This window comes from Macaca mulatta, chromosome 9 (assembly GCF_049350105.2).
Source record: "Macaca mulatta isolate MMU2019108-1 chromosome 9, T2T-MMU8v2.0, whole genome shotgun sequence".
In the NCBI taxonomy this organism is placed as follows: domain Eukaryota; kingdom Metazoa; phylum Chordata; class Mammalia; order Primates; family Cercopithecidae; genus Macaca; species Macaca mulatta.
The window spans coordinates 54,549,750-54,567,046 of NC_133414.1; the positions used below are offsets into that span (position 1 = coordinate 54,549,750).

General features: G+C 37.6%; 1 protein-coding gene across 1 annotated transcript in view; it reads left to right on the plus strand.

The window, feature by feature from the left end:
• The first annotated feature begins 10,123 nt into the window (after positions 1–10,123).
• The window catches only part of LOC144331432 (ankyrin repeat domain-containing protein 30B-like), a 131,705-nt gene continuing 124,531 nt past the window's right edge, over positions 10,124–17,297 (plus strand). Inside the window, exons 1-4 of the mRNA XM_077947967.1 lie at positions 10,124–10,835; positions 14,682–14,796; positions 15,001–15,174; positions 17,059–17,165. Coding sequence (XP_077804093.1) covers positions 10,609–10,835; positions 14,682–14,796; positions 15,001–15,174; positions 17,059–17,165 — 623 coding nt within the window. The 5' untranslated portion in view covers positions 10,124–10,608. The remainder of the gene's footprint in view (positions 10,836–14,681; positions 14,797–15,000; positions 15,175–17,058; positions 17,166–17,297) is intronic.

Below are 17,297 nucleotides of genomic sequence, written 5' to 3' on the forward strand. Positions count from 1 at the left end.
AATATTTTGAGCAGAATATAACAAATATCCAAAGTATGATTTTGACTTATGTCTAACTAGCTTCAAAGTCTTTCTACTTTGTCAGATTCTCCCAGTTGTAACTTGCTATTTAATTTAGCAAATATTGAATATTTACTTCCCCAGTACCTGGTAAGTCACTGAGGTAGGTTCTATAGAGGTAAACTTGCCTTCAAGAAACTAAAATCTAGTGAAAGAACCAGAGAACTAGATAAACATGGCAAAGCAAGAACAAAGGCAGGCCATATAGGTTAATCGAGTGTAGAAGTTAAGAACCTGCCTGTCTTGAAGTTCTAGATCTACTACAGGTAAGCTGGGCAACAAATCTAGTTATGGAATCTTTCTGTCATGCAACTTTCATGTCCATTTGGAAAAGATGATAGTTACTTGTCTTATGAAGATTGTGAGGAATAATGCATTATTTTATTTAATGTATACTACTGAGCATCTACTAGATACTCAAATATGTCTTGATTTGTATCTAAATTTATATGCTATAAAATCATGTAGAAAATGAGGAGTCATTATCTAATTTTAAGTAGGAAAAATGTGAGTCGATACTAATACTAAAAACTAGTAATTTACTCAATGTCAGGCAATGTTACCAGTGTTTTACGTTTTCAGAAAACAATTATGAGATAATTATGAAGAAAACAATTCTTCACTTTTCAAGAAAGAAAACCAAGGCAATGAGAAAGTAAGTAACTGGCCCACCCAAGGTGGATATGTTAGTGGATTTCCTATTCTCGACTTCTAGTCAAACACTATCAAAATTGACAACTAAAGAAATAATGAAATGCAATAAAATATTTATAGCATTTAAGAGGATAAATTAGTTTCTTAATGTCTAGATTTTATATTAAGTAAAGAGCTTGCAGAAAAAGTAACTGACAGTTGATGATTTTGATTATAATCAGTCAGATTTTTTCCATATTTGAGCAAAAATTGCAATTCACTTATCCAGTGAATTAATTCACTTATCCAGTGCTTTCAGTGTAGATTCGCTGAGTCATGTAACTTATGTCATTTCTTATAAATTGAGATGAAAAATGAAGAAATGATTGATTTATCTTAAAACAGTTCTATGTTGATAATATAAAAACTGACATGTTCATCTAAAATGTTTGATAAGTTGCATTATACATGATTCATATCTTATGTATAACTTATATATGATATTTGATTTGGTTTATACACAAAGGAACAAATGTTTCTGTATAAGAAAGTTATTTTGCTTATTATAGAATTTAAAACTAAAATGATTCTTCCACGATGTCCATTTAACAATTTAAATTTAGGAAACAACTGGCATGTTCGATGAGTATTTACTTTGTATAATTGTGTTCGACATTTTAGTGCATTCCCTTTAGCAGTTTATTTCAGCAACCAACGCATGTGAACTTGTTTCTCGCTAAACGTTTATTTTAGCAAAGTTTTAGACCTCCAGATTTTAAGAAAAATTGCCCAGGCTGGAGTGTTGTGGCGTGATCTTGGCTCACTGCAAGCTCCACCTCCCGGGTTCAAGCCATTCTCCTGCCGCAGCCTCCCGAGTAGTTGGGAGTACAGGGGCCCGCTACTACGCCCAGTGAATTGTTTTTCTTGTATCTTTAGTAGAGACAGGGTTTCACCATGTTAGCCAGGATGGTCGTCATCTCCTGGTCTGGTGATCTGCCTGCCTTGGCCTTCCAAAGTGCTGGTATTACAGGCGTGGGGCCACAGTGCCCGGCCAAAAGTGTGGTTTTTTAAACTGTGAAAACACAAATGTACCACTGAGAACCCAAAGAAAATTGGACTGTTTAGTTTTGTGATTTGATGTCTGAAAAATAAAATTCTTTAGTTTCCTTTCATTTTTCCTCAGAGAATATAAACTGTGTTGTGATGTCAAACTCATTCTAAGTTTTGATGCCCATGGGCAAATTGTTTGCTCTAATTAAAACAAAATGAAGACAAATCTCTCACACGTAAATCTTTGATGGTGGGAAATGTAGCTTCATGTTTTTAAAGTCTTCCCAGAAGTCGAAATGCCTTTCAATCTGGTAACTCTACTTTTTATAGCTACCTAAAATAATTATTAAGGCATATTTGATATACTGAAATCAATTTATATTTGTGTTTTGTTTAATAATTGGGATCCGTGGGACCATTTGCTGTAAATATCCTATATTTTTAAAATATAGGATTTTTTTAAAAAAAAAAACTTTGTTTAAAGATATGCAGAAAAATATTTATACTTAAAAATATAAACTCCATTAACAAAAATTGTTCAACAAATCTCTATTAATTCAATACATTGTATGCTTAATTTTCACAGTCAATTTTTCCTTTTCTTCTCTTTAATGATGTGATGTTATTCAATGTCTTCTGAAAACTTGAGCATAGGAAGTTGAAAGTGTATAAAGTAAAACAAATTGTAAGGAGAGAATTTAGAATGCTAATTTTTGAAGGGGAAATATAAATTTTACAACTCTTAGTTTGCATTTTAAATTTATGTTATTACCTGTATTTAAGTATTTAAGTTGATTTTCACCAGTGTGTTAGTGTGTTTGTGTTGTTGTAAAAGAAATACCTAATACTGGGTCATTTATAGAGAAAATAGATTTATTTGGCCATTGGTTCTGCAGATTGTACACAATGCATAGTGCCAGCAACTGCTTGTGGTGAAGGCCTCAGTAAGATTCCAGTCATGGCAGAATTTGAAGGGGAGCCAGCATGTCACTGGGCAAGAGAGGGAGCAAGAGAGAAAGGGAAGGTGCCACATTCTTTTAAACAACTAGATCTCCTGTAAACTCTACCACTCATTACCCAAGGGAGAGAATCAAGCCATTCATGAGGGATTTGCTCCTGTGACCTAATACCTCCCACAAGGCCCCACATCCAACAATACAGGTCACATTTTAATATGAGATTTGGAAGGGATAAAACATCCAAACCATATCAACTGTTCACTGCTAACTACTAAATCAAAGAGTTACTTTTTTACAGACAATGTATTATTTTTTTCTTCATTCAAAAGAAAAATACTTGATTGGACCTTATGAGGAGAAAATGTGAATCTCTTACAGTTTTTAATTAAATAAAATAATTTGAGGCTATTTTTATAAATTAAGGCCATCAAGAAGGACTCTAGACTCTGAAAAGATTCCAGACATTTTCTATAAACATATTTTTATATATGTTTATATTTATATGTTTATACATATGTTTTTATACACACACATATATATACACATATACATACATACATACATACGTGTGTGTGTGTGTGTGTGTGTGTATAGTTATTTTCATAGTAGATTTACACCACTGCCATCTGGGAGTAATTCCCTTATTCAATACAGAAGGATTTCTCATCCTTCTAAATATTTTCTTCTAGCTCAGAGTGCCTATGGCCAAAAACAAGAGATTTTAAAACAACAAAAACAAAAAATTCTGCATCCCCATATGGGTTAGCTTTCTTTTCTAGTCTTTTTACTTGAGTTAAAATATTTCCTTTGAATTTAGACTGACAAAGATATTGAAGGACATCTAATGTCATTTAGAGCACTGCTCCTGTGCTCTTGTTCAGTAGTTCCTCAAGTGGAGGTGATTGGAGATACTAGAAGAAAGGAATAAACTAGGGTAGCTCATATCACCCATTCCGTGTTTTTTCTCTTTAGGATGTCCCAGCCTGAAGTGAAATTGAATTCTGTTCTGCCTCTGCTGTGCTGTAAATTTAGCAATAAAGTTTCTGCTCCATGTGTGACCGAGTAGGTAAGGGTGCCCTGTAATGGAGTGTAGTGTAGGAAAATCCCTGTTGCTAAGCACCGCGCCAACAACACCATGAACTACAAAGCTCACATGTTTATTTCATTATGCTTTACTTCTATGTCTATCTTGAATTGCTCTGTATTCAGAGAAAACACAAAGGTAAGTTGTTAACATTCTTCATTGCAACAAATTTTTTAGAACTAATTCTATGTTGAGGAGTGTCTTCAATTTTAACCAAAACCCTTTGATAAATTACAGAGTTGCTGAATTTATCTAGATCTAAATCTTAAACTGTATCTATCATATAGATTTATATGATATATCAAGAGCTATTATCAGGGATATATACTTGAATCCTTTTACAATTTTCATAATGCAACCAGAAAGTGACCCTTGAGATCCTTGAGAATGATTATATAAACATACCTCAATTTGGTGTCTCCAGCCTAATTATCACAGTTAAAATTTTGGTATCAAAATGGAACAAAGATAATAAGACTTGTAAAGCAGCAGACCTTACAAAATGTTAAAAACAATTTTATTTACATAGTGCATCCACACAGACCTAATTATATATATTAAACCTAATGTTTAACATTATTAGCAAGTCAGAGAATTTAGAAAAATCAGTTAGACATAATTTTAGATAAAATAAGTATTAATATTAGTCATTAATATTAATCCCTATTTGATTAAATGACTCTATATGAAAATAACTGTCTTTGAATTATTTTCAGCTCACAAATTTTTAATGAAAGGAGATGGTGGCTGTGCCCATTGGCTCATGCCTGTAATGACAGTTCTTTGGGAGGCCAAAGTGGGCGGATCACTTGAGGTCAGGAATTCGAGACCAGCCTGGCCAACATGGTGAAACTCTCTCTCTACTAAAAATATAAAAATTAGCTGGTCCTTGTGGTGGATGCCTGTAATCCCAGCTACTCAGGAGGCTGAGGCAGGAGAATCACTTGAACAGGGGAAGCGGAGGTTGCAGTGAGCCGAGATCATGCTACTTCATTCCAACCTTGGTGACAGATCAAAACTCTGTCTCAAAAAAATAAATAAGGAGATGGTGTGTAATCAACATTTTGGGCCCCTCTTGTTAGCTAATATGTTTAAGTCTAGGTCAAGATAGAAACCGACCCAGATTATTAGCATGTTTCAGTGCATAATACTTTAAAATAATTCAACACTGACACATAATACTATACTATTCCACTTAGATATAAACAGATGGTAAGAGAAATCTCATGTTCTTATCCTGGCATGGTGGCTTACACCTGTAATCCTAGCACTTTGGGAAGCCAAGTTGGGAAGATCCCTTGAGCCCAGGAGTTTGAAACCAGACTGGGTAACATAGTGAGACCTATCTCTACAGAAAATTTAAAAACTAGCTGGGCGTTGTGGCAAGCACCTTAGTCCTAGCCACTGGGGTTGTTGAGGTGAGAGAATTTCTTATCCCAGGAGTTCAAGGCTACAGTGAGCTATGATCACATCACTGCACCCCAGCTTGGGTGATACAGTGAGACCCTGTCTCTTAAATAAACAAAAAATAATCCCAGAACTCTAATGTTCTTATAGGACTTTTAATAATTAGCCGGGCATGGTGGCACATGCCTATAGTCCCAGCTACTTGGAAGGCTGAGACACGAGAATCGCTGAAGCCTGGGAGGCAGAGATTTCAGTGAGCCGAGATCATGCCACTGTGCTCCAGCCTGGATGATAGAGCGAAACTCTGTCTGAAAATAAATGAATGAATGAATGAATGAATGAATGTATAATGAAAGTTTTAACTTAACAAATTTTATTTATGCCTCACATTGATGAAATTATAAGAACTAATAATACTAATATACATATATTTTACAAAAAAGTTTTTTTTTAAATTAAACCCTTATGATATACAAAGTTATTAATTAATTAATTATTTATTTATTTATTTTGAGATGGAGTCTTGCTGTCACCAGGCTGGAGTGCAGTGGTGCGATCTTGGCTCACTGCAACTTCTGCCTCTTGGGTTCAAGCGATTCTCCTGCCTCAGCCTCCCGAGTAGCTAGGACTACAGGCCTGTGTCACCACGCCCAGCTAATATTTGTGTTTTTAGTACACATGGGGTTTCACCATGTTGGCCAGGATGGTCTTGATCTCTTGACCTCGTGATCCACCTGCCTCAGCCTCCCAAAGTGCTGAGATTACAGGGATGAACCACCACACTCGGCTGCAAGGTGACTTAAATTAATCAACAATTTAATCTTAATGCACAATTTTTGTCATTTGTAATATTTTCCAATAGCTTATCTGAAATCGTTAGGATCAGATTTCAAACTAAGATTTCAAAGTCAGATTTCTTTGAAATCACAATTCAAAAATATTTAGATTTTAGAAAGGTAATGTGATAAATATACTGCATATTATGGAATATCCCTAGTGGCAAATCATATGAATAATCACATGAACTGGGATCAGTAAAGACTACCCCTGGCTGGGTGCGGTGGCTCACACCTGTAATCCTAGCACTTTGGGAGGTTGAGGTGGGTGGATCACCTGAGGTCAGGAATTTGAGACCTGCCTGGCCAACATGGTGAAACTTTGTCTCTATTAACAATTAGCTGAGTGTGGTGGCAGGTGCCTTAATCCCAGCTACACGGGAGGCTGAGGCAAGAGAATTGCTTGAACCCAAGAGGTGGAGGTTGCACTGAGCCGAGATTGCGCCATTGCACTCCAGCCTGGGCAACAGAGCAAAAACTCCGTCTAAAAAAAATAAGACTATAAATACCCCTACATCAGCATAGATCAGATTTTACCAAACTTATGTTTAGGTATTCATAAATGTTAAATTTTGTAATTCCATGTGAAGAATTGTAGATCTGCATATATTTTCAAATACTAATAGTTATAATTCCATAGTTTATAAGTCCAATTTTTGGTTATTTTCATTATTAATACTTTTCCATTCATCTACCCTTTCTAAGAGAGAATACAATATGTTTCTTTTTTTTTTTTTTTTTTTTTTTGAGATGGGTTCTCGCTTTGTCCTCCAGGCTAGAGTGCAGTGGCACAATCCTGGCTCAGTGCAACCTCCAGCTCCCAGGTTCAAGCAATTCTCCTGCCTCAGCCTACTAAGTAGCTGGGACTACAAGCGCGTGCACCATGCCCAGATAATTTTTGTATTTTTAGTAGAGACCAGGTTTCATCATGTTGGCCAGGCTGGTCTAGAACTACTGACCTCAAGTGATCCACCCGCCTCTGCTTCCCAGAGTGATGGGATTACAGGCACGAGCCACCGCACCTGGCCAAGAATACAATATGTTTCTAAGTTGATAGTCTATCATTTATCCACATTTCTATGATGAATTTAAGTAATTTCTAAATTCTCCCTGTTGAAAATGATGATGCAACAAATAATTTCATTTATGTATATTTTTGCTCATTTGAACAATTTCCTTAGAATAAATTCCAAAGCATAAGCCAGTAGATCAAGGAGAATTAAATTCTTTTATTTTTAAAAACATATTGGCAGATTTCCTTCAGAAAGCACTATGCTAATTTACAATGCCCCCAGAAAAATATTAGTATGCCTTTTTGGTAGTATTATTAACTGGACCATCGATATTCCTTTCTTATGCCCCTTTAATAGTGTAGGATGGTTCATTTACTCTTTTTTATATTAGCATTTCTTTAATCGCTACTAGTGAAAAGAACATAGTCCCATGTATACATGTATGTGTTAAAAGTGCATTCATTTTCTTTGTCCTTTTGTTGATCAAGGTCTTAGTGGTGGCCATGTATATTTGAATATGTTTTTAGTTATTAACCCTTCTTCACGTTATAGTTATTTTGGTCATTTTACTGATGCTTAATTGGTAAGAATCAATTTCACTAGGGATAAAAGATCCACGGACCTTCAAGGACTCCTGAAGAGCCAAGAATAATCATTCCTATTTTTCATCTCCAATGGAAAAGAGAGTGCATTATACTTTTCTAGCCTATTCTGGAATAAATAATTAAATTTTAGTGTAAACTAACAAAGAAAACACTGCAAGTTAATGAAATGTCTCTACAATTTGTTACACTTTTTATTTTTATTTTTAGTTAGACTTTGTTTTTGAGAAGGAGTCTCTCTCTGTTGCCCAGTCTGGAGTGCAATGGCTTGATCTCCACTCACTGCAACCCCTGCCTCCCAGGTTCAAGTGAGTCTCCCTGCCTCAGCCTCCCTAGTAGTTGGGATTGCAGGTAGGCAGCACCACGCCCGGATATTTTTGGTACAGACAGGGTTTTGCCATGTTGGCCAGGCTGGTCTCCAACTCCTGACTTCAGGTGATCTGCCCGCCTCGGCCTCCCAAAGTGCTGGGATTACAGACCTGAGCCACCGTGCCAGGCCGCAAGCTAATTTTTGTATGTTTAGTAGAAGCTAATTTTTGTATGTTTAGTAGAGATAGGGTTTCACTCCATGTTGGCCAGGCTGGTCTCGACCTCGACCTCAGGTGATCCACTGGGCTCGGCCTCTCTAAGTGCTGGGAGTACAGGCCAGAGTCACCGTGCCCAGCCAGCATTTATGTTACTTAAATTGCAAAGTAACTGGCCAGGCGGTGGTGACTCATGCCTGTAATCCCAGCGTTTTCAGAGGCCGAGGCAGGTGAATCACCTGAGGTCGGGAGTTTGAGACCAGCCTGACCAACATGGAGAAACCCTGTCTCTACTAAAAAAAATATACATATGTATATACAAAATTAGCCGGCATGGTGGCACATGCCTGTAATCTCAGCTACTCAGGAGGCTGAGGCAGGAGAATTGCTTGAACCTGGGAGGCGGAGGTTTCAGTGAGCCCATCACACCATTGCCTTGTACCCTGGGCCACAGGAGAGAAACTCATCTCAAGAAAAAAAAAATCAAAGGAAAAGAAAAAAGAAATTGGCCAGGCACGGTGGCTCAAGCCTGTAATCCCAGCACTTTGGGAGGCTGAGGCGGGCGGATCACGTCAGGAGATCGAGACTATCCTGGCTAACACGGTGAAACCCTGTCTCTACTAAAAATACAAAAAAATTTAGCCAGTCGTGCTGGCAGGCACCTGTAGTCCCAGCTACTCTGGAGGCTGAGGCAGGAGAATGGCGTGAATCCAGGACGCGGAGCTTGCAGGGAGCCGAGAATGCGCCGCTGCACTCCAACCTGGGTGACAGAGCGAAACTCCGCCTCCAAAAAAAAAAAAAAAAAAAATTACAGCGGGGCACGGTGGCTTATGCTTGTCATGTAGTCCCAGCACTTTGAGAGGCCGAGGCAGGTGGATCATGAGATCAGGATCAAGACCAGCCTGACCAACATGATGAAACCCTGTCTCTACTAAAAAATACAAAAATTAGTTGGGCGTGGTGGCCCACACCTGTAATCCCAGCTACTTGGGAGGCTGAGGCAGTAGAATTGCTTGAACCTGGGAGGCAGAGGTTGCAGTTAGTCGAGATTGCGCCCCTGCGCTCCAGTCCAGGCAACAGAGCGAGACTCTGTCTCAAAAAAAAAAAAAAAAAAAAAGTAACCAAGGCAGAGCACCCAGAGGAGAGGTTTGGGAGATGGTTTAGTGAAGTAATCCATATTTTCTGATGATAAATTGGCACCCAGTCAATTTATTCATCAGAAAGGAATACATCGGCCTGGTGTGGTGGCTCGTCCCCCGTCCCTGTCAGCGTCACCAGCAGCGCGGAGCCTTGAGTCAGAAACCTCCAGGGGGCCTAAGTCAGGGGGTGGGTCCCCCGCTGCAGAAGGGTGGAACAGTCGCTCAGTGCCACCCCAGAGGTTGCACCGTGCCCAGCGCCAGGGTCCAGCTCCTGGATCGCAGGTCGAGGAGGGGCCGGGAGTGGCTATGTCAGGCGGGCTTGTGTGGTATGGCGCTGCCCATGTTCCATGGGCGGCTCACTGCAACCTCCGCCTTCTGGGTCCAAGCTATTTTCCTGCTTCAGCCTCCCTAGTAGCTGGGATTACAGGAATGTGCCACCATGCCCGGCTAATTTTGTATTTTTTTTTTAGTAGAGATGAGATTTCTCCATGTTGGTCAGGCAGTTCTGGAACTCCTAGGCTCAGGCAATCTGTCCTGGGATCAGGACTGTGCAATCCTGGGCAGATCGCCTGAGCCTAGGAGTTCCAGACCCGCCTGACCAACATGGAGAAACCCCGTCTTTACTAAAAAAAATACAAAATTAGCCTCCATCATGGACTCAGGTACAGCTCCTACCTGAACACGCCACGCAGCAGCAGGGGCTGCAACCCTGACACTGTCAGTGTCACCAGCAGCGCGGATCCTTGGGCCAGAAGCCTCTGGGGCGCCTAAATCAGGGGGTGGGTCCCTGACTGCAGGAGGGCGGGAACCGACCCTCAGTGCCACCCCAGAGGCTGCACCGTGCCCAGTGCCAGGGTCCAGCTCCTGGATCGCAGGTCGAGGAGGGGCCGGGAGTGGCTCTGTCAAGCGGGTCGTGTGGCATGGCGCCCCCCATGTTCCGTTCCAGGGAGGCCCGCCAACACGGAAGTGCCTGAGCGGCAGTTGCCACCTGCACGCGGTGCCTGGGGAACGTGGCCAGGGCGCGTGTCTCCTCAGCCTGCTGAGCTGCGCATGCGCTGCTGGCTAACGGCTCTGCTCTGCGCGTTTCTGCTGAGAGAGGCCTGAGTGTGCAAGAGCTTGGCGAAAACAGAACTTTTTACGGGTGTCGAGGCACTGCGTGGACTGAAGAAGGGCAAAGACGATCGGGGTGGGAGGGGGCGGGTGGTGGCTGGGGAAAGGCTAGCGGGAAGCTAGGGCCAACGGAGGGGTTTGGGGGAGGGCGATCCGGAGGCGCGGGCTCTCTCTAGCAGGTTGCCGCAGCCATGCAGTGGCTCTCTCCAGTCGGTGGTGGCAATGACTTGCCCACGGGCCAGGAGCGCCCGAGCCCCTTCAGCCAGCTAGTGTACACCAACAACGACTCCTACATCATCCAGTACGGGGATCTTAGAAAGATCCATAAAGCTGCCTCCCGGGGCCAAGTCTCAAAGCTGCAGAAGATGACAGTGAAGAAGAAGACCATCAACCTTAATGTAAAAGACGCCAGGAAGAGGTACCAGGCCCTGCTTGAGCCAGGGCTGCAGAAGGAGATGGTGGCTGCAGGAGGATTTCCCCTTCGGAGTCGGGGGCTGGGGGGCCTGGGGAGGAAGGGAGCAGGTGGAGGAATGGCTGGCGGCAGGGCGGCCACCATGGGCCCCAGGGTCTAGGCCTTCTTCCCTGGCAGGCCCCCAGGCCTGGGATGGGGGCGCCCTGCTGGGCAGAAGGCCCAGGCCACCTTAAAATCAACCCCAAACTTTAGCTGCTTTCTCCTTCACTCCTACTTCCTCTCACAGAGCACTGTGTAGAGAATTTTAATGATTTAACTCACAAAATTAAGTACATACAGGGTTTTACTTTTAATGTACAAGCTTTAAAAGATAATGTTAGCTACATTATGAAATGGTGCATAATGAAATAATTCCCATAATATATGTACTTCTTGACTAAACATTCTTTGGATAAAGTCCAATATCCATTTTGATATCAATGAATGTCTATGTAAATATGTTCTTTGCTGAGGGACCTTAGAAGGAAACTTTGAGGTGAGAAGATGGTTTATGTTCTTGAACTTAAGAAGACTGATTTTTCTTAAGATGCGAGTTCTTTATCAATTTTACATAAACCAAATAAAGTTATCAACGTTTTAACAGTTTTTGAATTACACAGGCTTTTACTATTGTGATGACATTTTATATATTTTGTAATGGAGTAGAAAAGTCTTGCCCTTCTAGATACCAAAATGCGCTATTAACTTGCACAAGATGGGCCGGGCGCGGTGGCTTACGCCTCTAATCCCAGCACTTTGGGCATCTGAGGCGAGTGGATCACCTGAGGTCAGGAGTTCAACAACAGCCTGGCCAATAAGGTGAAACACCATCTCTTACAAAATCACAAAAGTTAGCTAGGTATGATGTCGGGTGCCTGTAATCCCAGTTACTGGGGAGGTTGAGGCACAGGAGTCGCTTGAACCCGGTAGGTGAAGATTGCAGTGAGCGGAGATCCCACCACTGCAATTCAGCCTAGGTGACAGAGAAACTCTCTCTCTCTCTCTCTTAAAAAAAAAAAAAAAAAAAATCACAAATTGTTTACTAACAGCTGAGAAGACAGGTAAATTAATACGACAGAATAGAAAATCCAGAAACACCCAAACATATGTAAGAATTTAGAACTTGGTAATGGTCACACTTTATACTAGTAGGAAAAGAATTAGTTTCCTAAGTAAAATGCCTGCTTTTTGGAGAAAATTAGATTTTTATGCCAGAAAATAAGTTCCTGATGGACTATAGATTAAAAGTTTTTAATGTACAAAATGATAAAAATAACAGAAGAAAACATATATGCCTATTTACACAGATATATTTTTATGTTGACAAAACTTTTCTAAGATTGTCAGAAGCAAGCATTCTGAAGGGCAATTTAGTAAAACAAAAATTAAACCACCCTGCATATGAGAAAAAATAAAAGGCAGCATACTTGTAAAAATATTTACTATATGTGTGTGTGTGTATATATATATTAGATTTAAAACTCTTCATTTTATAGAGAATTCACTCAAATCAACAAAAATCCCTCTAATTTAAAATTGGGCAATTTAAATTAGAGATCTAAATTGCAGATCTAAAAAAAGTACTTGGCCTGTAATTTAAAATTGGACAAAGTCCTTTTTTAAGATCTGCAAGTGACCTATGCACAAAGGAAATAAACTTAGTGTTCCCGGTTAGGGAAGGCATTTAAGTTAAAAAAGGAGTCAAATACTGTTCTCTATCCACAAAGTTTGTGCGGATAAAAAGCAGTGATATTTATAGTACTCCTTAAAGTTTAAGTTGCAGATGACTTTTCAAATAGACAATTTGATGGTAAGTACCATATTTAAAAAATTGTATATGCCCATTAGTGGTCAATTCTATTACACAAAAATATTTTTAGAAAATAATGAAACATACACACAATTTCTTTTCTGAGCACTGCTTGAAATATCAATGTATTAAAAATCCATTTAATGGCTTTTATAAATACATTTCAGTGAGTTTACAGCATGGGCTAATATGTGATCACTCAAGGTAGAAATATATTCAGAAATATGTTGACATTTGAAAATGTATTTTGGTATACTAAGTGAGGGTAAAGTAAAGTTCAGTTTGATTATACATACACACAGACTATGGTCTTGTGTTATCTGAAATTATGTACAAAATATAAAATTTGTGAAGGACATTTGTTTTTATATAAAATGTTTTTCCTTTTTATTATCTTTGATTTCTGCATTGAGCATGGACAATGCTATTAGTAAAAGTTTATTATTAATAAAATAATTTTTGGGAGGAGCAGCAATATGAATTTTACACAGATAAAATAGTTTCTTGCTTTCTATATTTTAATTTTTATTTTTTGTGGATTAGTATGTTCTGTGAACTTTTAGCATCTTCAGAAGAGAATCATTTTATCTGTGCTTATTGATTTACATATTTTATTAGACACATTTTTATTATATAGATTTATTACATATGTCAATAACTATAGATTAATCACTTTAGTGTAGTGTTATTAGAAAAATAAAAGAGCAAATATAAGTGCTTTATTTATAGCAGTTTTTTAAGATACTGAACTTCCCAACTGTATTGATCCATTCTTTTAATCCATTTATCGCATGTAAGCTGAATGCCTATTATGTAGAAGATACATTCTAACTCTCAAGACCCTTTCATCCTTAAAAATTTCACACTTACTTGCTCAGCCTGAGCAAAGTGAGAGATTTAAAATTGGAGTATTAAGATTGAATCTCAATTGAAGCTTTTCCTCTCATCTTTCAAACAAAAACACTTCTGAAGTGAGAAACTAGTAATTTTGGAAATTTATAATAGCTTTAAATAGCAATATTAATCATTGGAAATACCTAATTTACATGTATTCTATAAATCTAAATAGAATTTACATACATTCTATAAATCTAAATACAGAATTAGATGAGCCATACCTATTTATTTGAATCCCAAGTTTCCTTTGGCTTGAAGCTTTTAAAATATTAAAGAAGTACTGTGTTTTAATAATTTGTTGTTTTTATGTCAACTCTCCTTTTGCTTAGTACTCTAAAAGGCTAAAATTTTTTTCAGTGTTAATCCTGTGACTAGGACTGCCCTTGTCCTGTTGTATATACTATATTCCACTTCTTGGAAGGCACTGTGAATTGTATGATGCCTCCTTATTTTATGCACCAGTAAAAGATTGTTTAAATTTCTGCCAAACATAGTGGTAATAAATAATGAATTATAAGTGGCATTTCAATCAGAAATGTTAAAATATGAGAAATTGAGCATCTTAGAATCATTAAAACACAATGTTATCTCTAACCTTTAAAACACACCACAAAGTAGGCTTAATTGCACCATTTTACTTAAAATGTTGTCTTTGTTAAGCAGTAGTAATAATTATAGTATCTAACAATTCCCGAGCTGTTACATGTGCTAGGAACTCTCCAAAATACTTTGCATAGATTCTCATTGAGGCATCATAGTGATAACCTGTGAGATAACTGCTGTATTCATCTTCATTTCATTGATGAGAAAATTGAGGTGCAGAAAGTTTAAGTGACAGCTAGAAAGTGAAAGACCTTAAAGTGATATTCAAGCCCAAGTTGAACTGAATCCAAAGACCAAGCTCTTTCTATTCAGATGGACCACTCTTTCATTAATGCAGTGAGTAATGAGAGCAAATGAATGCTGTACTTTCTTCAGGAGAATATTAAATATTTGTTTTGAAGGCAGAAAAAGAGCATGGTATTTAATGTTTACAATTACATAAATAATTGTATGTTTTGAGACAGTGGACTACACTTTGCCAACAAGTCCTCTCACTCTCATAGGACTGCTCTACACTGGGCCTGTGTCAACGGCCATGCGGAAGTAGTAACATTTCTGGTAGACAGAAAGTGCCAGCTTGACGTCCTTGATGGTGAAAACAGGACACCTCTGATGAAGGTAAACAGTAGCCAGTTTTTTTCAGCAGGAGATAGATTTAGTTTAAATACATAGAATAAAAATGAATTTATCTCATTGAAATACAACTAGTTTTGAAACCTGTGGAATATTTATTTTGATTTCCTATACTTTATAATTTATATTCTTTATAATTTATATTATAAATTATTTAGTTTATAATAATTCTTGCTTTAATACTGACAGGCTCTACAATGCCAGAGGGAGGATTGTGCAAATATTCTGGTAGACTCTGGTGCCGGTCTAAATATTGTAGATGTGTATGGCAACACAGCTCTCCATTATGCTGTTTATAATAAGAATTTGTCAGTGGTGGCAAAACTGCTGTCCCACGGTGCAGTCGTCGAAACGCAAAACAAGGTAGACATTAACCAATGTTATTTTCAAAATATTTGAAATCAATTTGTTTTAACATTAACATGTGTACGGTTTTTTATATTTGGAAGCTCAAACATTCCTTGAATGAAAATAGCTTGAAAGAAGTTAATTGTCTAAGATTTTACTTCAAATATTTATGTTTTTACAAGAACTATTAGAGAGTATGGCTTTTCTGTGCATTGATGGTAAATATTTGAATTTGTTAAAGGTAAAAGTTTTTCAAATATTCTTTCCCACACAAGTGCTTTTTTTCTTTCCAGTTAGTGTAAAACTAGAGGAAAGCAAAATTTGCCTACATAAATTGAGTCAACATGTAAAATTTAGGAAATATGCAGAAATCTGGGTTTCCTCTTAAAGGATTGAATCTGGTGTCTCTTGAGCCCATATGACTGTTTGGTATACTATGAAGACGTTCTAGCTTTACACAAAGCATATGTTTCCAGTTTGCTTCTGTGCCCACCTAGTTACATCACTTACTTGACTTATCTCTTTTGCCTCGGCAAATATTTCAGTTATCAATTCCTCTTTCATAGTATATTTTGGTAAAATTTCAAGGTATTCAAGACAGTTGATAGGTGTTTATAATATATAGTTTGTATAGTTTATATTTTACATTAATTCATTAATAATGGGGTTGACTTCTAGAATTTAGAAGACTTTTTAAACAATGATTTTTCTGTATATAAACCATAAATAATTATCTTCTATTAAAATGCCTTTAAGCCTTTTTAGATTAATCATGGTTATATTTGAATAGGTTATGCCTATTGCAGAAAATATTACATCCTTCTCATCAGAATTGTCCCTTAAAATTCAAGTGATTTAGTGGCTTGTATTATGCTAATCCATATAGATGAGTTAGAACTTTAATTAATAAGTCATTTTATTCATATTTTTGATATTTTGTCAAAAATTAAGTAGCAACTACATAGAAACCAGAATAAAAATGGATTGTTGCATTTTAAGAAGTAGATATGCATTAGAATCTTAGGATTATCATTATAATTGAGAATAAACTTTCATACTGAATTTTTAATAGCTGAGATAAAATTCTATTGTCTCGTAATGGGAGAAACCCCATGGACCATTTAATAATAAGCAATCAAAGTTCATTTGAAGCCAATCTCTATTAATTTAGAGTCACTTCCTTAGTGACCCATGTAGAACAGGTGTGCTTGACATCGGCGGATCTTGGGATTATTGATAGAAGAGAATCAAGCGAGTTGGTATTACCCAAAGGAAACCTCCATTTTTCTTGGGAAACTTTCAGATCTGTATCCCTGAAATTATAATTTGTCAAATGTTAATGTCTGCCACAGAAATATATTGTCAAATAAGGAATAGTCAAAGCTCAAGTCATTTATTGAATAATGGACATTTAATTCAGAGTTTTATAATATTTCTTGAAAATAGATAATGGTAGAATCTGTTGAGGTATAGTGCTTCTGGTAAGGTAATTATTCTTTGGAATATAGTTTAAGAAACACTGCTTTAGAAGTAACAATTTAGATTACTAATTTAGTCAAAAACAAAGTATTTACTACTATGTCTTAGGGTTTAAGGATATAGAGATAAAAGATACAGCCCTTGCCCTCAAGAAGCTCTTGGTTTAGATGGGAAACCATAAAATCATCATAATATAATGATTTTTGGAGATAACCAGAGTTAACATGGTGATGCAGAGGCTGAATATTTACAAGGGAAGGTGCAGTGCATGGGAAAGCACAGAAAAGGGACAAAGAAGGGACTGCTATTGACTTACTTTCTATTTTATGTGTTTAAGTTCATAGGATTTTATATAAGGTTTTCAGTTCAGCTGAGAAATATGTAATTTCCTGAATTTTAAATTGTTTTGCTATTTTACAGGCTAGCCTCACACCACTTTTACTGGCCATAACGAAAAGAAGTGAGCAAATTGTGGAATTTTTACTGACAAAAAATGCAAATGCGAATGCAGTCAATAGGTTTAAATGGTATAGTATTTCTTTTTTTATTAAAAAACACTTGTGCAGTGTTCTAGAGTAATAACACTTGTTCTAGAGTAATAACAATTTTAAATAACATTTACTTAAAATTATTAGATTATAGTGAAAATATCAACACAA